At 49.4% G+C, this 22,152-nt stretch overlaps 4 protein-coding genes across 4 annotated transcripts; 2 read left to right on the plus strand and 2 right to left on the minus strand.

Annotated features, from left to right (window-relative positions):
• Positions 1-1,256: 1,256 nt before the first annotated feature.
• GGI43DRAFT_424959 (2-(3-amino-3-carboxypropyl)histidine synthase) lies at positions 1,257-4,497 on the plus strand (the record flags this gene model as incomplete). Its single annotated transcript, XM_083208441.1, has 4 exons — positions 1,257-2,103; positions 2,166-2,484; positions 3,028-3,260; positions 3,332-4,497. 4 exons carry the CDS (start codon positions 1,257-1,259, stop codon positions 4,495-4,497), a joined length of 2,565 nt encoding a protein of 854 aa, XP_083057471.1.
• Positions 4,498-4,805: 308 nt separating this feature from the next.
• On the minus strand, positions 4,806-5,792 carry GGI43DRAFT_191101 (chromosome transmission fidelity protein 8). Its single transcript, XM_083199948.1, has one exon. It carries the CDS (start codon positions 5,572-5,574, stop codon positions 5,113-5,115), a length of 462 nt encoding a protein of 153 aa, XP_083057472.1. The 5' UTR covers positions 5,575-5,792; the 3' UTR covers positions 4,806-5,112.
• Positions 5,793-6,007: 215 nt separating this feature from the next.
• GGI43DRAFT_413686 (40S ribosomal protein eS6) lies at positions 6,008-7,919 on the plus strand. Its single transcript, XM_083206937.1, has 5 exons — positions 6,008-6,137; positions 6,274-6,360; positions 6,537-6,899; positions 7,125-7,292; positions 7,361-7,919. Exons 1-5 carry the CDS (start codon positions 6,132-6,134, stop codon positions 7,454-7,456), a joined length of 720 nt encoding a protein of 239 aa, XP_083057473.1. The 5' UTR covers positions 6,008-6,131; the 3' UTR covers positions 7,457-7,919.
• Positions 7,833-21,026, minus strand: GGI43DRAFT_191167 (E3 ubiquitin-protein ligase TOM1). Its single transcript, XM_083199949.1, has 9 exons — positions 20,875-21,026; positions 16,933-20,770; positions 16,380-16,855; positions 13,041-16,326; positions 12,898-12,957; positions 12,658-12,840; positions 8,856-12,593; positions 8,438-8,782; positions 7,833-8,367 (listed from the first exon to the last, which is right to left on the minus strand). Exons 1-9 carry the CDS (start codon positions 20,920-20,922, stop codon positions 8,273-8,275), a joined length of 12,069 nt encoding a protein of 4,022 aa, XP_083057474.1. The 5' UTR covers positions 20,923-21,026; the 3' UTR covers positions 7,833-8,272.
• Positions 21,027-22,152: the final 1,126 nt, after the last annotated feature.

The following is a 22,152-nucleotide window of genomic DNA, read 5'->3' on the forward strand; positions in this document are numbered from 1 at the left end:
CTGCTGTGTATCATAAACACGAGGCTAAAACGAGCCTTTCCCGATCTACCGCGTTAGGCTAAGCCATGTTTAACAGTAGCGATTGTCGATCGCCCATCAATGATTATCTAACCAATCAAGCCGATTTTCGCTTTCTGTTGCGTGTTGTCGTTATTATGACCTTTAAAGGACAACCCCGTCTTGGTTAGTTTGGTGGCCGGGACTCGTAGCGATTGGAGCGCTTAGGCCACTAAGAGTTGAAGGGGAAAAAAAGCCCAGCCGTGATGGCTAGCCTTGCAGGATCTGGGGGCACTTTTGGCGGCACTTTGATTTTAACCTAGCTCTTGTGCTTACATTAGTATTATTGACGGGAAGAAGATGAAGCCATCGCATCTGACATAGCCGTGCCAGTGATGTTCGAGATGTTGTTCAGGGGTGCATGTTTTTGCTGCTTTTGTTTCTCCGCACTGGGGATGTCGTGGATTGTCGGTAAGACGACGATTGCGTGGAGTTTGTGGGGCTGGGCCGGCTTTTGGGTACCTGTCAAGCCTATCTGCGAGTTACTGGTGATGTGCGAATCTACCGAGAATTACAGTAACGGGTAATAGAGAAATGTACAAGCAATGTCTCATATTAACATAGGAAACTATTGATTAACTCCAGTTGAAAGAGATTGTTGACTGGAATCCAGAAAAAAACAACAAGGAAAAGAAAAAGGGGCCATTATATCCGAATATCGCGATGTGACATCACATCATGCATTACAACCAGCCTCGCCCAACCCCGGAAAATGGCCACGATCCTTCGCCCACTCTCCGCATTCTCTAGCTGTTTCCCGCTACTCTTCTCTCCTCATCGCAGCAGCGCCAACAGAAGATCCGGGCCGAGATTGCCATTTGATTCATGCAATTCTACGGGGTACCCCTCTCAAGTGTCTCCGATCATCGCCATCTATTGCCTGTTGTGGACATGGAGAGGTTGGCCGGGACCTACATCGCTGCGTCATGCGGATGGACGACAGACCGGGTAACACGAGATGCTGCTGCGCGCGAAGTAACATTGAGGCGAGAGCTGGGCGAACTTGGTTAAATACTGGAGGGTTGGCCCCCTCCCAGCTGGCAGAATGTCTCGGGCTCCTTGTCTTTCTGTCTCGCTTGTCTTACACGCTTGTCCTGCAGGGCGAACTGCTTGTCCCAAGATTTCGCCGCTTGAGTTGTCTTTGATTGATTGACTCGTGTCGTTTTAAGTAAAGGAGAAAGCAAAAGCTCAAAGACATCATGAAGTTGACGAGCAATTCGCTGGCCGCTCTGGCCGCTGCCTCTGCTATTCCTTTTGCGGCCGGCGCTGATAGCACAGGAGACGGCCCAGACAAGAATGGCAAGTATTGGATTCGCGCACAGGGCATTGAGGCTTCCTTCATCCCTTACGGAGCGTCCGTTTCGAATCTGTTCATCAATGATCGATATGGCATCCAGCGCGACCTCGTCGGCGGCTTCGACAATGCGACCTACTATGGCATTGACAAGCAGCACCCGCACTTTGGCGGCGTGCCTGGTCGCTATGCCAATCGCATCAAGAACAGCACCTTCACCATTGACGGCACGACCTACCACACCGTGCCCAATGAGAATCCTACCCCGGCCGCGCCCAATGGATCAGACACTCTGCATGGAGGGCCCGACGGCTGGGACTGGCGCAACTTCACCGTCACGTCGCATACTCCCACCAGCATCACCTTCAGCATCGTCGATCCAGACGGCAAAGAGGGCTTCCCAGGCGAGGTCATCTCGCACATCACATACACGGTGCAGCCGAACCAATGGGACTTTGTCATGGTGGCTCAGGCCACGACAAAGAAGACACCCATCATGCTCAGTAGCCACACGTACTGGAACTTGGATGGCTTCGCCAACAATGAGACCCAGACGGCGCTGAACCACACGCTGCACCTCCCCTATGGCGGACAGCGCGTCGGTGTGGACGGCTTCTTGATCCCGACGGGCGACATTCTCGCAAACAAGAAGGACACGGCGAATGACTTTTGGTCAGCGCCCAAGCAGCTGGGCAAGGGCTTCCAGCAGAGCGGCATCAAGGAAAACTGCGGCAACAACTGTACCGGCTTTGGTAAGATTCGTTCCCTGATATTTGTTTTCATTAGTAAATAGGACTAACAGCGAGACCTACAGATACTTGCTATCTTACCAACCGCGGCGCGCTGGGCAACTATGACTGGCGCACCGAAGGCCCCGTCGCAAGTTTGTCTTCTGCTTGGTCAGGCATCCACCTGGACGTCTTCTCCGACCAGGATGCCTTCCAGGTGTACAGCTGCAACGGCCAGAACGGCTCTCTGGCGCTGAAGACGACGCAGGGTCTGCACAACAACAAGAAGTTCCCGAGGACGATCCCTCAATATGGATGTCTCGTTATGGAGGTTGAGGACTGGATTGACGGCATCAACAACCCTGAGTGGGGAAGGAAGCAGATCTTTGGACCTGGAGATGCTCCGTATGTTGTCCAGGCGAGTTACAGGTTTAGCATTGACAAGTAGAGGAGTTCGTAAGGACGAGAACTCTTTACCAGAGAAAGAGGTGGGAGTGCAACATAATGTAGTATTTTATTTTGCTTGAGCAGATGAGGTCTTAATTATTATAATAATAAAATCATGAGTTTATGAATAATTTCTGAAGATTGCAGAAGTTCGATAACAGTACAGAGTAGATACGTGCACTTACATGCGTTCAATCAGCGGCCTTGCATTGTCAAGATGCTGACAAGAGAGTCCACTGCGGGGACGCTTATCGACATCACCCCACCACCTTCTTTCATCTTTCAAGCTACGGCGCAAAAAGCTTTTGTCACTTACAAGCCACCAATCTTGAAATAACGACTTTTAACGAAGAAAAAATTGTTTCTATACCGAACCCCATTTTTATACGATCTCGAAAGATTTGATCGCATTAAACCACCTATTGTGCCGCATACGATATCGCAGCACGTTTACAAGAACGAGGGGCAGCGAGGGGCCACAAAAAAAAGTTGGAAATACAGACACAGCAGTCATCACTTAGAGATGGAAGACGACAGGGCGTTTGTCGGCCTCGGCACAGCGGCAGATATCGAAGAATCGCAACTGGAGGTTCATAAGCCAGACAGTGAGGTCACTGAGAATGCGGCACCCACAACAAGACAGCCCAAGAGGCGATTTGTAGGAAGAAGAGCAGCAGATGAAGCGGCGGCAGCAAAGGGAACAACGGAAGAGGGTGGCAGTGGCGCTGTTCAGGGTATGTTGGAATTAAGAACAAACAATCTTCAATTTTTGCTTCGTTACCTCTCTAACACTCATACGATGCAGCCGCCAAACCTCGACGAGCCCCGCGACTCCTTAACAGAGTACCCAAAGAAATTTCCGAAGACCCCAGCATCAAGGAAGCCATAGCCCTGCTACCGGCCAACTACAACTTCGAGATCCCCAAGACGATACACCGAGTGCGCGAGTCTGGTGCGAAAAAGGTGGCGCTGCAGATGCCCGAAGGCCTGCTCCTGTTTGCGACGACCATTTCCGACATCATAACCCAGTTCTGTCCCGGCGTAGAGACTCTCATCATGGGCGACGTGACGTACGGCGCCTGCTGCATCGATGATTATACTGCGAGAGCGTTGGGTTGCGATTTGCTGGTGCATTATGCGCATAGTTGTTTGATCCCTGTGGATGTGACCAAGATTAAGACGCTGTACGTCTTTGTCGATATCAGCATCGATACGTCGCATCTGGTGAACTCGCTGGAGCGAAACTTTGCCAGCGGCAAGACCATCGCCATTGTTGGTACCATCCAATTCAATGCCACTATTCACGGTGTGCGGAGCAGTCTCGAGGCCGCTGGCTTCAGCGTCGTCGTGCCGCAGATCGGACCGCTCAGCAAGGGAGAGATTCTGGGCTGCACATCGCCACGCTTGCAGGACGAGGACGGTATCGACCTGATTCTGTACCTTGGTGACGGACGCTTCCATCTTGAGAGTATCATGATCCACAACCCTTCCATCCCCGCCTACAGATATGATCCGTATTCTCGTAAGTTGACGCGAGAGACCTATGGCCATGACGAGATGCAGTCGGTGCGTCGCTCTGCCATCCAGACTGCCCGCAAGGCCCGTCGCTGGGGCCTTATCCTGGGATCTCTTGGTCGTCAAGGAAACCCGCATACATTGGCCCTGATCGAGCGTGAGCTGGCCGAGCGCGGCATCCCCAAAGTCGACCTCCTCCTCAGTGAAATCTTCCCCGGCAAGCTCGCCATGATGAGCGACGTCGAGTGCTGGGTTCAGGTGGCCTGCCCTCGTCTGAGTATCGACTGGGGATACGCTTTCCCGAGACCGCTCCTGACTCCTTATGAGGCGCTTGTGGTGTTGGGCAAGAGAAGTGGTTGGGGTAAGGAGGACGGCGGTGATGGCATATACCCGATGGATTACTATGGCAGAGATGGGCTGGGAAGGACAAAGCCATTGGAGGGTGTGGCAGCGTGATGCTAGAGCATCTCATGATTTTAACGACAGTGCGGTATTGTATATTGGATATGTTTTCATTCAACAAGTCAAAAGTGACATATACACTGTATTACTCTATATAGATGAGTCAATGATAGATAGCCATGTGTTGGCACCCTCTATGAAACGGATAAGTTAACGCCAAGTCGGTTTCTTATTCACAGTAGCCCTTGACATGAATACCCCTTTATGATTATTTGCTGTCGCCGACTTGTACTTTGACTCTTATCTACCTAATCCTAGATTTTGTGCTTTCATTGAACGATGCGCTATTAATGCGGGAGACAAAAGCCAGTATTGTCTATTGGTATTTTTGGTGATGATTGTATGAATGTGTATGCGTATGAAGATTATTTGCGATTGAATTTCGGGATTTTCAAACGACGGTAATGATTGCGTTTATAAGGTTGCGGCGTATCAGGCTGTTATTCATTGTGTTTGGCGAGAGATTGGTATTTATAAGTGGTTGGATTTATCTCATATGAGACTAAAAAGGTTTGAGCATGCCGTCACTTGAGCAATTAAAGATTATGATCCGAGTTTTCGTTTTGAAGTGCGCAAAGGAAAGATTCGTGTCTTTCACTTCTCATTCTATCATGAAGCTGGTGCATGAGCCGTTCCAACAGGTTCTGGCCGAGTCGTAAACATGAGTTTGTATTTGACAATCTCAACCACCTCCAGGTTATCCCCTTGTTCCATATATGACCCGGCAGAGCTCTGCAGCATTTTGTTTTGGCGCTTCCTCACCACAGCAATCGCTTTGGGAAGCTTCTTCACCTCGCCATGCAGACGTTGATGCTGTCCGATATATAAATGGACTCGTTTCATCCAGGCAGTGCCAATGGCGTCTGGTGAATAATCTGGAAATTCTAGTCTACCGGCCTCCACATCCTTTAGAGGCTCTCCATTGGCATCTTCAGGGAGGTTGATGGTTCCTTGGAGCTCAAGTATGGCTAGACCAGATGGAGTTTGGAGGAGAGTCGGAAGAGGATTGGTGGGAGCTGTGGAGGAGGCTTCCTTGGATGGAGGATATAGCTTTGCGGTAGATGATGACATGATTGGATTGGAGAGGTATGAGGATTAGAGCTGGAGTATGAAGTAAATAAGAAGCACAGAATGAGGGGAATAAATGTTTTATCTGATAACTTGATTATTGAGAGCTTGATAAAAGTTGGTTGGATAGTCTTATACAAGCATGTAAGCAAAAGAATATGTGAAGCTTCATGAGATCAGCGAGCAAGTGAGAATCTTGCCCCACTCCCAGAACAGTCGTGGTGGGGTCAACGCCACATGAAGCTCTTAGAGATTGACGCTAGCTCCAACCATACGCTTTCATAAGGCAGACGGGATATCTTTTCACCGGCTGGATCTTGAGATCGCCTAGCTCCAGGTACGTACCTTTCAAACCGCAACGAACCCACTCCGAGTTTTGATTGGCCAGCTTAACCTCCCACACGCCAAAATGGAGCCCTAGTAAGGCGCACACAACTTTTTTCTCTTTTTTTTTGCGCGCCCCAATTTCGCCTTTGCCCTTTCCCCATTCCTTCAACACCAAAAGCCGACTTCACGCGAGCCAGGTCAAGCAAAACTTGCACCACCACAACACTGGCAAGATGAAGGTACGTTACCATATCCTTTGACGACTACCTGTTGCGAGTATCCTCTCAATGAGAATGATGCAAAGCAACATCTTTATTCTATATCAATTTTATAATTGAGACCGTCGCCGGTTGCTAACATGCCGCTCTCTTATAGTTGAACATTTCCTACCCTGCCAATGGCAGCCAGAAGCTCATCGAGATTGAAGATGAGCGCAAGCTCGCCATCTTCATGGAGAAGCGAGTACGTTTTCCCCTCTACAAACGACGAGCAAAGATGTGAAACTAGGTTTTTCGATTATCAACGACGAAGAAATGCGTAATCGATATCGAAAACTTTTTTACTCTCTGGTCTTCAGTTCGACATGAAAAGGATAAAAAAAAGAAGGAATGATGAAATTAACGTATTGGGTATTATAGATGGGCGCTGAGGTCCCCGGTGACTCCGTCGGTGACGAGTTCAAGGGCTACATCTTCCGCATTACTGGAGGAAACGACAAGCAGGGTTTCCCCATGAAGCAGGGTGTCCTCCACCCCAGCCGTGTCCGCCTCCTCCTCTCCGACGGCCACTCTTGCTACCGCCCCCGCCGAACCGGTGAGCGCAAGAGAAAGTCCGTCCGTGGTTGCATCGTCGGCATGGACCTGTCTGTCCTCGCCCTCAGCGTTGTCAAGCAGGGTGAGGCCGATATCCCCGGCCTGACCGATGTCGTCCAGCCCAAGCGTCTCGGACCCAAGCGTGCCACCAAGATCCGCAAGTTCTTCAACCTCACCAAGGATGACGATGTATGTTTCACCCTATACCCATACTCGGTCATCGCCTACCAGGAGCTGCGGTGGAGGGATTGGCAGTCCGGGTAGAGTGTGAGAAGAAATACTGGGCAAACTTCTTTTCTCTTGTGCTATCGAAAAATTCTCGAAGTATAGAAAAAGGAGTTTGACCCGGTGCCGAGATTTAAAAACAAGTATATGAAAGCAATGTGAACTAATCACCAATCGCGAAACAAATAGGTCCGCAAGTACGTTATCCGACGAGAGGTCCAGCCCAAGGGTGAGGGCAAGAAGCCTTACACCAAGGCTCCCAAGATCCAGAGACTGGTTACCCCCCAGCGTCTGCAGCACAAGCGTCACCGTCTCGCTCTCAAGCGCCGCCAGGCCGAGAAGGTCAAGGATGAGGCCGTGAGTACTTCCCTTCTCAATCATAAGACTCAATCTTGATCATTATTCTAACAAAATTCCCCAAATAGAACGAGTACGCTCAGATCCTCGCCAAGCGTGTCGCTGAGGCCAAGGCCCACAAGGCCGATGCCCGCAAGCGTCGTGCTTCTTCCATGCACAAATAAGGATTCGGCGTTTTATTTCTTTTATAATGAATGAGGAAAAAAATAAAAGGGGAAATTCAATCATACCCTTTCGGTCCCGTGGTTTGCATGCATAGGGAGTGAGGATCTCTCGGGCTTAAATTTATATAGCCCACCCCTGCCACGAATGTATTAGAAGCATTTCGACGTATTTCAATGCATTCATGACACAAAATTTGTGATACCTTTTTTGCGTATATTTGTTTCATCTCTCCATCGTTGAATTGATAATGTCTGAGTATCTGTGCCATTGTGTAGTCATAAATTCATCATGTCAACATTTCGTTTTTTTTTTATCAGAAGAGATGGTATATTCCCTTGCTGGCATACTTCAAAATGATTGCAAAACTCCACTGTTCATTCACATAGTAGCAGTGACATTGTACATAAAAACCCATTGTATTTGCCCAATTCTAAGCCCAGGCAATCCTAATCTACTTGCAAGCAATACGTCTTACAATCATTCCTATCAAACAAAGCCCTCCCTGGCCTTCCATGTCATCCCATGTCCGAAAAATCTTGCCAATGCCAGAGAGACCTGCACTTCTCTTTAACAAGACGAGATCTAAAACCGGAGACGAGATCTAAAACCGGGAAACCGTTCTCCCCTCCTCCCCCTTTTTTTGTGCTTTTTTTTTTTTTCCATTCTTTTTCAAATCCCCATCCGGAATCCTCCCAAATGCTATGTACTGTAGTCATAAAATGCTAGAGAAAAAAAAAATGAGAAAGAGCTCATATCTTCGTACTAAAAGCATGCGTCATTCTGTTGGAAATACACCATCCTCCCTGGTATGGACATTAAGCGAAACCGAAATAATCGCTGCCTTGAGTAATGGCTTTGATGATTTGGGAACGAAGTACATCGTAGCTATCATATTCGGGGAGGTCAAGTTCTATCAATCATGTTAGTACATTGATTATTTTATACGGGAACGCAAAGGGAATAGGCAGTAGTAAACGTACGGTTAAAGCAGGTGTGTGTGGAAGGTAGGCGGTCCTTATTTCCATAATCGCGATGGATGTTGAAGCGATTGACGCCGTTCATGCCTTCGAGCTCTTTAAATCCATTAAGAGGTACCTTGCTAGTACCGGTGACAAATTGCAGCAACTTGGCCAATTCTTCTTTGTCAAACGATCTGACTGCTCTCCAGAACCATTGGATCTGCGGAGAAGAAGGATTGTAGTTGTGATACTCAGTATTAGCTTTCCAATCGTCAATGTCAATGTCCGGGAGACCTGAGATCAGTAGTTCCAACTCCTGCTCGTTGAAGATGGAGATCAACTCCGCAGGAATAATGTCATGGAAACCTAGAGAAGAACATGATTAGATTACGTTTATCCCTGATAATATTTCGACACTTTTTAATGAATGACAACTTACCCATCAAGAAATTCTCCATTTGCTCCTTGACAGAAGATAGGAGTTTATGCTCTACCACGACACGAACGTACTCGTGCTTGTTTTCCTCAGTCACCGCAACTTCTCTACCATTGGGGATGAGGTCCACGATCTTGGTGACACCGAATTCATCATCTTCTACTGAGAACGTCTCGGTTATGATATCCGTGATATCGTTCTCCAGCATCCAGCAAAGGGATTTATAGTAATCTGGGTCAAACGATTCCATATCCTTGACAGAGACGGACTTTCCGAGAATACGCTTGTAAACAGCACGGCTGAAGAAACAGTCGAGGAGGCGGCCTTCGTACAAGGCCTTGCCAATGATGCGGCCAATGAATTTGAAGAATCTGAGATGCTCATCATTGATACCACTCAGCTTATTCGGGTGGAAGGTTGTGCGATCCGAAGAAACTGGAATAAACAAAGCATAGTTGGGATCGAACATTTGTCGAGCGAGGACCTGGAACCACTCGCGCGTAACACCACCAGCGTCTACTCCCTCCTCTCCATTGAATCGAATGTTGAGCTTTCCATATTTCATCTCTTCGCCTGACTTGAAACAGAGCCATTTGAAAGAGTCGTGGAAAACGTGCTCTCGGCGAACAGAAAGCTGCAGCGGCGGATACGACGGGCGGACCTGGTTCTGACCACTTCGCGAGTGAACACTCCTGTTGAAGTAATTACGCTTGTTATCAAACTCCAAAACCTTGGGATTCTTCACGAGCAAGGCAAAGGTGCCAGACATGAGCTTTGGATTATGTCGTACAAGTTCGTTGAGTATGCGTCTGTGGTCCTCGGTAAACGTGAAAAATAGGCTAGCCGTGCGAGATTCCGGCTGTGGGCTTGATAGCACCATGTCCTTGCCAATTTGACTGAGAGACAGATCATCATTTGTCGTGGTATTTTTGCAGACAACCATCAGAGATTCAATCAACGGGAGCAGTATGGTTGCGACGTTGAGCATGTTCTCTCGCTGGCGAATGGCGCTCAAACATGCACTCAGCTTCTCCCACATAGTTGCAAAGGTTGAATTGTGATATAACGAGGTAACGAGATCTTGCTTCTCATCAGCGCCGACTTCATCCGCCTCGTCGTTCTTCTTCTTGCCGTCAAATAGATGGTCAAGCGCGGTAAGAACTCTGAGCAACTTATTCTGCTCTGAAGCTCCTGGTGAAAATTTGGCGAGCGCAACCCCTTGAATTTCAGTTCCAGAAGTAGCCGCCTCAATATGTGGTAGCAAGTCATCTAGATCAGCAACAATATTGCTGCTCAGTAGGCGGGCTTGGCTAACCAACTCCTGTCCAAAGATTGTCTTTGCCCCTGGAATGGCTGAGAGATTCTTGATAGTGGAGATTGTGTTTTGGAATGTCTTCGAGCTACACTCTCTAGCCACAAACACTCTGACCACAAGGGTGAGATTCTGAGGAGGGATTACTGGAGGCTGCAGCTGACGGGTGCGCTTCTGCGATGTGCCCTTCGACTGCTCTTTCGAGTCTTCAGGCTCGGCTGCTTTTGGTTCGGATGATGCGGCTGCCGCCTCGCCATCAGCTGCTGGTTCGTTGCTGTTCTGCTGTTCCGTCTCGTTTGCCTCTGGCACAACTTCGGCTTCAGTACCGGCTGCCTTTGAAGCCGATGCATCTTCTTCCTGCGTCTCTTTGCGTCGACGATCCAAGTTTTGCAGAGGCAGTGTAACTCGGTTCAGCAGATCTGCGAGGTGCGTCATGACAAGCGAGCTTTCCGTTACAAGCTCACGGTCCAAGAGAGTCAACAAGGAATTGATCGCATATTTGTGCGCCTTTTGGTCTTTGCCTTTTCCTCTGCGGCTCAACGACCTCTTGAGAGAAGATCCCACAGTCTCATGCTCGGTCAGGAATAGCCAAGGAATATGAGGATTTTTGGTGCACAGGTCGACAAGGAGGTCTAGGCATTGCTGTACAATCAACAATGGCGATGTCTCAGAGTTTGTTTGACCACTGCTTGTAAGGCTACCAATGGTCGTCAGGGTCCTCTTAAGATTTTGCGGAGCCTTAGGATCGCCATCTTTTTCCTTATCTCTCTGCTTCCTAGCCTTGAGTGAGAGCTGACCAAAGCTACGCTCAACGGCGTTCATATCCGTGCTGCCGTCCTGGAGGATTTGTAGGATAGTGCTGATGACCTCGAGGCGAGTCTGTCGATTCTCACACACATCTGCAAATACGCTGAAGAGATAATTCCGGATAGAGCCCTGTTGGGCAATGAACATAAGACGCAGCAGGGTTGCTACTCCAGCTTTATCAAGCATTTGCACCACCGCCTTTCGCTGGGTCTTGTTTTCTCCCTGTTCATCTGGCGACCCTTGTGCTGGGGTTCTACCAGCAGCAAGCGATGTTCTACCTGGAAGAACAATTGGTCGCATACCTCGATGCTGGTGAACCACCTGCGGACGATGCTGTGTCAGTGCTCGCACCTGAGCAGCCATATCAGGAGGTAGCTGGCCCATGATGTCTTCGCCCTGATCGATGAGCGCTTGCTCCCGGAGTTCCGGAGGGAATGTGAGCAAAATACTGGCTGGGTCCATCTCTGCTGGAATTGCTTCGCCTTCAGCCGCCTGGCGGCGGCTGTCTTCGCGGTGACGGCGCCGCTGTTCTTGTCTCTCTTGTTGCGCAATTTCCAACCGTAGCTCCTCTGGTAGGGCATCAAGGAATTCTTGAAACACCTCTGTCGTTTCCCCTGAGGCTGCTTCTTCGCGGGCCTGAGATCGTCTCTCACTTACTGTTTGGGCAATGACTTCCTCTCGGAATTCTTCAGGAAGAGCGGCTAGATAATCAGGATCTATGCCCAGTTCGGTGACGTCAACTTCCTCTCCCCTAATCATTGTTGTCACTCTGGGAAGATTTGCACTTGACGTGTTTTCAGTGCTTTCGTTGGCTCCAGCGTTGGCGGATTCGGTTGATTCAACCCCTTCCATAGCACCGCTGCCTTGGTTGCGGCTCTCCTCGCCAGGTTGTGATTCAGCGTTCTGGCTAGCGGCAAGAGCGGCGGCTTCAGCAGCTTCAGCGGCGAGTTTAGCAGCAGCCTCGCGTTCTTCAGCCTCCTTTCTTTCCCTTTCTGCTCTTTCTTCGGCCTCCTTAGCCTCTCTAGCCAAGCGTTCTTCTTCTTCAGCCTTCTTTCGGGCTTCCTCCAATCTTTTCCTGGTTTCTTCTTCTTCTGCTCTCAGCTTCCTCTCCAGCTCCATTGCTGCAGGAGTCAGCTGTGCGATGATAGCATTGCTAAGTCTGGAAGCCTCCACGGCAGGATTTCCGCCAAAAATCATCCTAGCTTCTTCTTGGTAGCGATCCAATGTTGATTCAGGGGTAAAGGCGACCGCTTGGTGTGGCTCCTGAATTGTAATGTCTCGACGCAGTTCGTTTCTCAAGCCACGGATACTTCCAATTTCAGCAGTCCGAGTGCCACCAGGACCACTAATATGCACCTGGAAGGCTTGTTGGTTACCACTACGGCCCATAATTGGCAAGAATTCCATAAGTTCTCCCAAAAAGCTCATTGGGCCGTCAATAACGTGTCTTCCTGGCCCTAAAAAGCCCTCTGGGAAGCGGATACCAATAGAATTTGGTTGACCAATTCGCGGCTGAGCATCTTGAGTCTGGTCGCTGCGACGGAGCAACGGGTTAATACCATCATCTGCGTTAGGCTGCTGCCCATTATGACGATGGGTGCGAGAGAAGTAACTGCGGAAATCTTTATTGAAGAACACGTTAGTAGACGCATCGGCGACCGGGCATAAAATACATCTCGAACTTACCATTCAAATCTCGGTTCGATCCCGCCATGAACCTAGGAGGGAAAGGGTTACGGTTGTCCATCCGCGCAAGTACTGGTCGTCTGCCATGGTTATCAAGTAGGAAGAGCTGTCTATGTCTATCATCCACATCGGGAGTAAAGCCGTCCCATCCGAGAGCTGGCATTGGGGGCAGTGGATCGTTTACTGTTTATGATAGAAAAATTAGTTAATTGAATTCCAATAAATAAAATAGCCACTTACGGGGATAGTCATCGTCATAGATATATTCCTCGTCCTCAATATCTTCCTCATCGTCATCATCTGTTTGTTTCAAGTCAGTACTCATACTCATAGAATAGTGAAAGGGGGAGGGAAGTATGGAGGAAGGGGTATATTATACGTACCACCTTCATCGTGACCATCATCCATATAATGTTCATCCAAAGCTTCCATAAGTTCTGGCTCATACCCGTCCTCATCTCCACCCATAATAGCTCTTGCCATGTTATCCAGCAGATCGCCAGGGCCCATGCCGTGTAGGTGAGCTTCATCTGCCTCTTGGACTTCGCCTTCGTAATCAATGTCGACTTCTGGCCCGTCATCCTCCTCGGCGCTGGTTTCGCTCTCCCACCCTGATTCTCCATCGTCCTCGATAAGATTTCCATCTTCGTCAACAATCTCAACTCGATCTTCGACATCTTCCATATCAGCGGAGTCGACTTCATCATCCTCGTCGTCCTCGTCATCTTCATCGCTATCATCTTCGTCATCTTCATCATCATCCATGATGACTTCAACCACCCCCGGGTCACCGTGGAGGCCTTCGATTGGTCCCATATCGCTAAGCTCTTCATCATCGTCGCTGATATTGTCTTCATCATCCGATATATCTTCATCCCCATAATCCATCTCATCGTCATCGTAGTCATCCCCATACATATCCTCATCGCCGTTATCTTCTTCCTCAGACTCGGACTCGTCATCTTCTCCGCGAGGTTCAAGCATTCCGAGAGCAGAGTTTCGATACAAATCAGGAGTTTCTTCCCGACTTTCGTCCAAGTCTGACAGAGATGAGGTAGACGCAAAATCTTCATCGCTTTGGTCAGCCTGTGAGTCATTTACCAGGATATTCGAATGGCTAAGTTCTTTGGCGGTATCGGTCAAAACTCGAAGTACGCGCAGGATATATTTGATAGCCCGTTTGACTCCCGGGAAGTTCAAGTTAATCTCAGCGATGGATGATGTAAGCTTATCTAAGTAGCCTTTCTCATACATGAGCCGTCGAAGTTGCGCTTGAGATCTTGACTGAACGCCATCGGCATTGCGAGACCCTGAGCTCTGATCTTTGTCTCGTTCTCCAACCATATGGTTCATCAATTCTGCAAGACATTGCATTCGTGCGTAACGGACCTCCAGTGGCTCATCGGTAAGAGGTGCCTTCTCATACGCCTTCAAGATGGTATCAAGAACGAATTTGCGGACGAAAAGGAGATCCGGCTCATCGTCATAGGCGTACTTTTCTTGCTTGCGTTCAAATACCTTTTCGTTAGTTTTTGACACCAGGGCAACCAAGACCTTTTGAGTCTGTGATGAAGTGGCAGCTTTCTTTTTAGATGCGATATTGTCTGTTGTGCCGCTCAGATTGCTCTGACACAACAAGTCATAGATGAGGTAGTTGAGAATGCTTGATCTTGGCTTAACAGGAGTGTTGGTGGACAGAGGAGGAGCACTACGTTTAAAATTGATGAACTCCACCTTTGTCCTGGTATAGCTTTGAAGGAGCTCAGCCAAACAGCTAAGCAAAAAGCATCTGTACACAAAGATTGGATGTTCTTCTGGCTTGAACGTAGGTTTTGGTGGCTTCTTATCCTTTCCATCGCCTGCTAAACTGTCCACAGAGGAATTATCCTGGCCTTCGACAGCTGTTGTCGACTCGCTCTCTGACGTCACATCTTTGCTGGGTTTGGGTACTTCTTTGTCTTCAACTTCTCGATAGTTGACCAACTCACAAAGGAGGAAGTGGATGACTCCGTCCGGATTTTCGACCACAGGGCGTTTGCTGTCATGGTGTGACTTATGCGCGTCTGACATTTCTTTATCTCCCGATTCGGTAGACTGCTTGACATCTTCCGCTTGAGCATTCCCGGAATCTGACTGGGTAACGTTTGCGTCGATATCGGTTTGTTCCTTCCAGACTAGAGCTTGAGACCTAACCCCTTCGCCGGTTGGTGCACTCCATCGCGAGAACCGGAGTAGTTCATTAGTAACCTCAACAAAGAGATCAGGAGCACGAAGAGCAATTGGTGCCATCCCTCTAAGGTAGGTGGACACATCTAAATGACCGCGTTGGGTGCGTTGGAGATTGGGGAGGTCGGATTTTATTTCAGCTCTCATGACTTGCTTGATAACATCCTCATCCTCAACAATATGACGGAGGATAGTGATGAGATGGGCTGTCAGCCGTGTCTGCCTAAGACGCTCAGACCCTGCGCCCGACATTTGTTTAGCCATGAGGAAAAGCCTTTGCAAATTCTTCTTCTCGCCTACTTGCTTCGCCAACTGACGCTTGCGAGTCAGAATGATCAAAACGCGTAGAATAGCAGTTGCTAGCATTTCCCCCTTTCCAATGCGGGGCAGTAAATCCAACAGCGATTCTAGAACATTAGAACGGAGTTCATCATTGACCAAAGGTGATTTGAGTTGGAGGATGGGCGCCACAACAGGATCGTCAAGAGACTTGGGCATGTTCCACTGAACAGCAATTGGCTTTTCATCATGGCTCAACAAAGTCTCTAGCACTAGTAGTATAAAGGGGATCCAGGGAGGCAGCTCCTCGGTAGATGTAGAAGGTGGAACTCTGAGGAGTGCAACATATTCACCAATCCTATCCCGAAGCGTATCAACATTTCGCTCAAAGAAGGTCTCATCTTGAAGCAAAAGTGCAAGGAGATGGGCGTATGCAGCGATGCATTTCCCATTGGATTTCTTCTCATTTTCATCCACAGGGATAGACGATAGGGCTTCCGTAAGCGTAGACCCAACTTCTTTATGCGCATGCTCCTCTTGGTGTCGAAGAACCACGGTGCTGATAAGTTCGGAAATCTCTATGGCTGTATCTGGGTGAGTTCGAACCACGTCAAGGCATTGATCAATAAGATTTTCTCGTAGTTTTGACCGGTTATCATCAAGATCTTTCTTGAGCAAGTTGAAAGTGTCAGCGGTATGTTGTTCGGTCGAGCTTCCTTCCTCAGCAGAGGTAGTTGGCTTGGCGGCCTTTGGTGTTACATCAGCACCACTCTCGCTGGCAGCTTCGTCGTTTTCAGGAAGACGAGAGATCAGATCGTCCAAGGTCTCCGCAGACGTTTCGGGGGATGTATCCAAGGACATTGCCTCAGGGTCTGGAGCACGAGAGCCACTAGCGTCTGATTCCAGTAGCACCGGCGTATTTCCTGCCTCTGCCAAGGCAGCTGGATCTGGTGCGTCTGCAAGGGGGACGGGATTTCGAGTGCCTGCAATCTCAGACTCATGTGCACTGCAGTATGCTGGCGCAGTGACGGGGTTGCCGTGAGTACGATATGCAGCTTCCTGGGCTAGTTCATCATCAAAGTCATCGGCAAGCTGATGGACAAGATTTCTGACGGCTTTCCAGTTGAATCGAACATCTGTATATTTGAGAAGGACAAACGGAGCCTGGAATAGTTAGAATCGAATTTATTCCTTATTCACGAGAACGTTTTGCTTACCTTATCTTTTGGCATAGTCTGCAGTTCGTTCTCGCCCAACGATACCATCTTGAGAATGTCGACAAGTCGTTTTACTGTCTGATCTGGTACTCGTTCTACGAAATTGGAATCCCAAAGCTCCATGATAATGGGCAGTATAGCCGCTCGGAATTCGACCACGATCTGGCTGAGGATATTTGGAACAACCAAGGATCGGTCTGTTTGCCGCTGCAGGTTGAAATGGGTATGTGTATCAGCAATATACTTTCCGTTGACTAAAATGAAGTACAAGTCTAGTATTTTCTTAAGGCCAAATGCAGCAACCTTAACCTTTGAAGACTCATCAGCAGTTGCGGCATCAGAATTCTTCACTGCATTTGCGAAAACACGCAGCATGGAGTTGAGAACGACGAGACCATTGCGCTCCTTGAATGCGAGAAGAACAGGCATAATGATTTGCACATTCGAGCGGTCACCTTGGCGAGATGATGAGGTTGCTGTGCACTAGATTAGCATATCGAAAACAAATAGGAAAAAAAAAAAACAAAGGAGTTGGAAAGGAAAAGAAACTCACGGTGGTCGATCAACATCTCATGAATGGTATGTAGCATAATAATCCAGTAGTGGAAATCCTTTGATGTTGGTTCTGGAGCTGCCACAGATGGCCCGAGATGGTCGAGAACTGTGTCAGCAAGCGCCTTTGCAATCTCCAAATGGCGCGGCCGGTGATACGGGTCACCATGAGTCGTTTCGCGCCTAGGTAAGAGGGCCCTTCCCAGTGTTTGGAAAAGGGGAAATGACGTAGGAATCATAGGATGGAGAAGGACTCGAAGCGTCTCATAGTTTTGGAACCGGGGGCTGGCCTGTTCTTGCTCGGTAGGCCGGGAAGCCGCAGAGGCGTCTGTGCCTTCGCTGGGCCTCCAACCATCTGTGCTGTTAAGAACATCAGGTAATGAGGTATCATCAGCTTCAGCATCTGCACCACTGCTTCTGGTATTACCCTCCAGCGGTGGCGATTGACGCCTTAGAGACCAGTGCTGAGGCACCGCCGTAAGCTCGCCTGCCTCTTCCGCTAAAACCCCGCGTAGCAAAGGCCCAATTGATTTTACCAAATTTAGGTAATAATCATAGACATTGATAGGGTAGAATTGGAGCGAATTTGACCTTGAAGACGAGAAGCAATCGGAGATAATCTTGATAAAGGTTTGCGCGTTGAGCAAGGCCTTGACAACGTTTGTACCAGTCGAAATTATCTCAGTCGCCTCCTCTTTAGTGTAAACATTACCTAGATCGGGAGCCAGGAAAGGCGCAAAGTAAGGAGGGACTGCTTCTGTCTTCGTAGACAATGGCTCCAACACGTCAATGGCGCGCTGGGCCCGACTGAGCAGGGACGTCAAGCCTTGGGCAGCACCTTGCTCAATCAGTTGAGAAACCACCTGGTTGAGGACTCTGGATGCCATGGAATCGCTGTACCCGGCCACCAGGCTGGGGGATTGACACATATCAAGAAGAAGTTCAATGCCACCCCTCTCAATAAAATTGTTCTTCAACACGCCGTTAGACAAGTAAGTGGTCAAAAAAGTTGAGAGCGCGTATATATAGGGCGTAAATGTCTCCGAAGAGGGCGATTCTGTTTCTGTTTCAGTACGCTTGTCAGACTCTAAACCTTGAGTGGCGGCGGCAGCATCAGACATGTCGACATCGGGCTCTTGCAGTGATTTAGAAGCTTGAGCTCCTTCTTCCGTTGATTCGACTGCAGTTTGTAGGCTGCCAATGGGAACCAGCTTGACTCCCCAGCCCGCAGTTCGAGCCTTCTCGATACCCAGCATACGCACTCGCGCAACCATGTCAATCACGGCATTGGAGATGGCTTTTCTAAGGGGCGGGTGATGACGTGCAAGCTCGTCAAAGCTGGCGCCGACGTTGCTCGCAAGATCCGCATCTGCCTCCATACACTTCACGTGTGCAGGGCTTTCAAACACTTCCAAGAAGCTTTCAAAGGCCCGTGAAGCGACTACCAGCTGCATGCCCGCATTGTTGAGTGAAATAGAGTTCAAAACCTGCGGCACAACATTGATAGCATCAGAAGATGCCAAGATGCCCTGTGCCACTGGTCGGTCCAGCGTTTGCCGAATTGATTCTTCCGTAGGGGGGTGTTGTCGGCTATCGAGATCTGTGATCGTTGCAATCGCAGAAGCTTCAACAACCTCAGGCTCTTCACCTTCTTCCCGGGGTCTCATCAGCGTGGTATGATCATGTGGGATCGGTCGTCCAGTGATGGCCTCGAGGTATGTTTTAATCATGCCTGATTCGGAAATAGCAGCAAAGCTTGTCGGATCATTGTTGATGAAGTCGCTAAGGATAGTCACCGAATTTGTCCAGACTACGGATCCAAAGCTCTTCTTATCGTTAATAATGTCCCTCAGGTTGGCCAACAGGTCAGATTTCTCAGCAAGATTTCTCAGGAGCCGATCTGTATTGCCGCTATAACTGTATGAATTGGACATAATGTGATGAACAAACTTCAGTATCCATTTCAGTGTTTGCTGCTGGTAATAAGGAATTTCATAGTCAACAGCACTGGACTGCTGGTCTGGCTTGATGCCCTTAGATTCTTCAAGCAAGCTCCGGGCACCGCTAATCGTGTCCACAATTAGCTTAGCCACGGCATCCAGTCCATCCGCATTGAAAAACGCAGTAAATGCATTCGGATAAGTCCAAATTAAACCATCTAGGAAGGCGAGGACCATTGAATGGTGGCGTTGGGCAATAACGGAACGGATGTTAAGAATCTCGACAAGGATATCCATTAACCCGGCAGAGACCATTTCACTACCCACTCGGGTGGCCATTGACAAATGCAACGTCAGAGAAAACAGGTTATTCCGCCACTCATCAATCTCGTTTGCCTTGTCACTATCGTCTCCTGCCTGGGTTTCGTTCATTCCAGCGACTGCTTTTCTGATCACGTAAAGAAGTATACCATGGTTAACATTAGCATTAAGAGCCGATAAGACATCTTGGCAACGAGCATGAAAGCTCGATACGGCCTCGAGGAGCGCGAGAGCAATGGTCTGCAGCCGCAAGGGCACATCTACGGCGCCATCGGCGGACGGATGAATCAGCTCCGCAAGCTGGTACACGAGTTGGAACCGACGAGTCTCATCAATGTCCTGGCGGAGAACCTTTTCAACAAAGCTTGACTCGGAATGTATGTAGGCCAAGTTAGTTACCGCCAACAAACGAGTTGCCAGCATTTGCTGCCGCGAGTCCTGAGAGCCGGTGAGAGCTTTGGCTACTCTCAAGCGGTGAAATGCCTCATACTTGGCCGCCTGGGGCATATCGTCAGGGCATCGACTTATAAGTTCATAAATTGAGTGAGAGGCTACAACAGATTGAGTCAACTCAAACGTCTTTTGGCCCGATGAAGCATGGTCTTCCGCAAATCCTGAAGTTCGTGAGGCAAACAGAGATGAGTCCTCGCCAGCGGTGTTTCGAGATTTTGGTGTGTGCTGGGTGTTCATCGTGGAGCTTCGACGCAGCGGGGTGGGAGTTGATGGTAGTGTCGAGCGCACCGTCTCTGCCAAGGCGTCATTCTGGGTAGGCGTAGTAGTTTCTTGGGGGTAGTAAGAGACTTTGACATCGCCCCAGGTGTTCCATCGACTATCATCGGACGTAGCGATAGCGACTAGATCATTAGCATGCATAGTAGCGACATTTCTAACGCCGCTTCCCGTGGCCACTTTATCCTTCCCCTTCGACGCAGCTGCAGGTGCGTTGCTTGGAGCGGGGTCCGAAAGATTAAAGATGGGCGTTTTAACGAAAGGTAATGCTATCTGCTGAACGCGATCCAAGTCGATATTGTAATGGTTCGCAAGAAGCGCTGCACTAATGTGTCTAGAAGCGGTACCAATTCGCTTGACGGATGCCTGGTATCTTTGTGCCAACTCAGAGCCCACCTCGAGGGTAGCAATGAGAACAGAAGAAGGCGTGCAGTTCAGAAGGTCGTTCAGATGAGCACTACTGGCGTAGATGCTTCGATTTCCGCAATGCTCCAACAGCATACGGGTAAACTTGAGGATAGCCTCGATCAAAACTCTGTCACCATCTTGGGGAAAGTTGAGCTCGGTAAGTTGGTCCATCTCCCACTGCTTCTCGCCTTCAAAAGCCGGGTCTTTTGCATGATTGAGAAGCACCTCGCAATCGAAATCACGCTGCTGAGGTCCTTCATTCAATTTATAGACTTTACAAAAAAGTTCAAGCACGCTATCAAATCGGTTTAACAGGGGGATCCAATGATAGAGGTCTCCGCGCCCGAAGGGCCATCGTGTCGGAAAATCGGCGAGCTGTTGAACAAGGAGGGGCAATGGAGTCGTTGATGCAGATTCGACGTAAAGCTTGAGCCATGAAGACTATATCAAGATGGAAAAGGTCAGCGTCATAGTTCTCCTCAGGGCATGCATTGCAAAACCCCGCTCATTCTATGTGTCTTCCGTCTCCTCCCTATATGACTTACCAGAGTCTCCCGATGCTTAGGCTGCATCGTCTTCGTAATCTTGCCCATGGTGAAAACAGGAGCGGCCGAGCCGCGGAATCAAATACAAACTCCCCCTCCACTTCAATCCGGCTATCCGCTGGCGCGGCAGCGCGAATGGTACAGTCGTGATGACTTGCTTTTTGTTTTCAGCAAAGTCTTATTCCAAAGACCGCGAACACGGCTGGCGGTTGGGGGATCGTGATGGCTGGGCTGAAGCCGAACCGCGGGGGTGGACGTCAGGCAGTCGATATGCGTAGGTGATGCTTCAGGTCAAGGCTGGCTGCACGCCAAACAAAGTTCGCTGAGGTCGACGCCGATCGCAGATGGTATCTATCCGCAGCTTCGGGGAACGATGTTCCGGTCTTCAGTTGGGGTTGAAGGCGATATGGGCTTTTATCCGTTAAATAGAAGATACAAGATGCCGCTGCGAGAGCTTGAAAGCGAGTTGTAGGGCGAGTGCAGTCGTCCTCAAACAGCGATTCCAAGGGTGCAGGCAGGCAGCAGGGCGGGGTATCGTAAAAATAAGAGATCCAGGAACACAGTTCAGACCGTCGATTATGGCCTGCAGAAGTTCCCGTCGTGAAGTCACCGGGCGGAGATGTGGAGAGAAGATGTTGTTGGGAGAGAAAAAAAAGAGTTGCTGGTTGACAAACGTCAGGTTTGAGCAGTGGAAAGCAAGTGGGCCTTTGCGTAATAGGCGTGGTGGTGCAGCTCCTCCCACTGTCCCGCACTTGGGTGAATCAGTGCGAATTGCCTACAGGCACCGAATAGGCGTTGGGAGGGTGAGGGGCAGGCTGAAAGAGCACACAGCAAACAGCTGTGCTGCGGCGACAGGTGCATGCCCTTGGCGCTATCAGTTCCGCGTTTAGGCGTCGCAGCGCTATCAGCGGGGAGGGCAGCGCCTTGAGAGACAGCGGCAGATGCACAGGCTTAAGATTTATCTGCCCGGCAGAATCATTGGCTCTAGGCTGCATGGGGCTAGCACCATCGGACGGCTAGTCTTGTCCAGGCAATGCGTGGGCCTCCCTGCACCGTGTGGTTCCAGCCAGGCGGCGCCCACAAGGACTTTGATCCCTACAGAGAGAAGTTTAATCAGCCTCCAAGACTGGTTTACACATGAGTCGCGAAGCAAGTCTTCCTTGCATAGAGTGCCTGTATGTAAGGTGCAAAGTGCCCTTTGCCTGCAACCAGGGGAGCTCGGAATCTTCTGTCTAGCAAGAACGCCGACTACCCTAGATATATGGCCCAACCAGCAAA

Source organism: Trichoderma evansii (genome assembly GCF_050947405.1).
Source record: "Trichoderma evansii strain SZMC 28006 chromosome Unknown GGI43scaffold_21, whole genome shotgun sequence".
Classification (NCBI taxonomy): Eukaryota; Fungi; Ascomycota; class Sordariomycetes; order Hypocreales; family Hypocreaceae; genus Trichoderma; species Trichoderma evansii.

Excerpts from the sequence above, each read along its gene's own strand:
- GGI43DRAFT_191101 (XM_083199948.1), bottom strand. The coding sequence starts at position 5,574 with ATGTCATCATCTACCGCAAAGCTATATCCTCCATCCAAGGAAGCCTCC.
- GGI43DRAFT_413686 (XM_083206937.1), top strand. Across the intron at positions 6,900-7,124 it reads ACCTCACCAAGGATGACGAT|GTCCGCAAGTACGTTATCCG; the intron begins GTATGTTTCACC and ends CGAAACAAATAG. Across the intron at positions 7,293-7,360 it reads AGAAGGTCAAGGATGAGGCC|AACGAGTACGCTCAGATCCT; the intron begins GTGAGTACTTCC and ends TTCCCCAAATAG.
- GGI43DRAFT_191167 (XM_083199949.1), bottom strand. The coding sequence starts at position 20,922 with ATGGGCAAGATTACGAAGACGATGCAGCCTAAGCATCGGGAGACTCTG. Across the intron at positions 12,958-13,040 it reads TGATGGTCACGATGAAGGTG|ATGATGACGATGAGGAAGAT; the intron begins GTACGTATAATA and ends TGAAACAAACAG. Across the intron at positions 12,594-12,657 it reads ATCGAACCGAGATTTGAATG|ATTTCCGCAGTTACTTCTCT; the intron begins GTAAGTTCGAGA and ends TCTTCAATAAAG.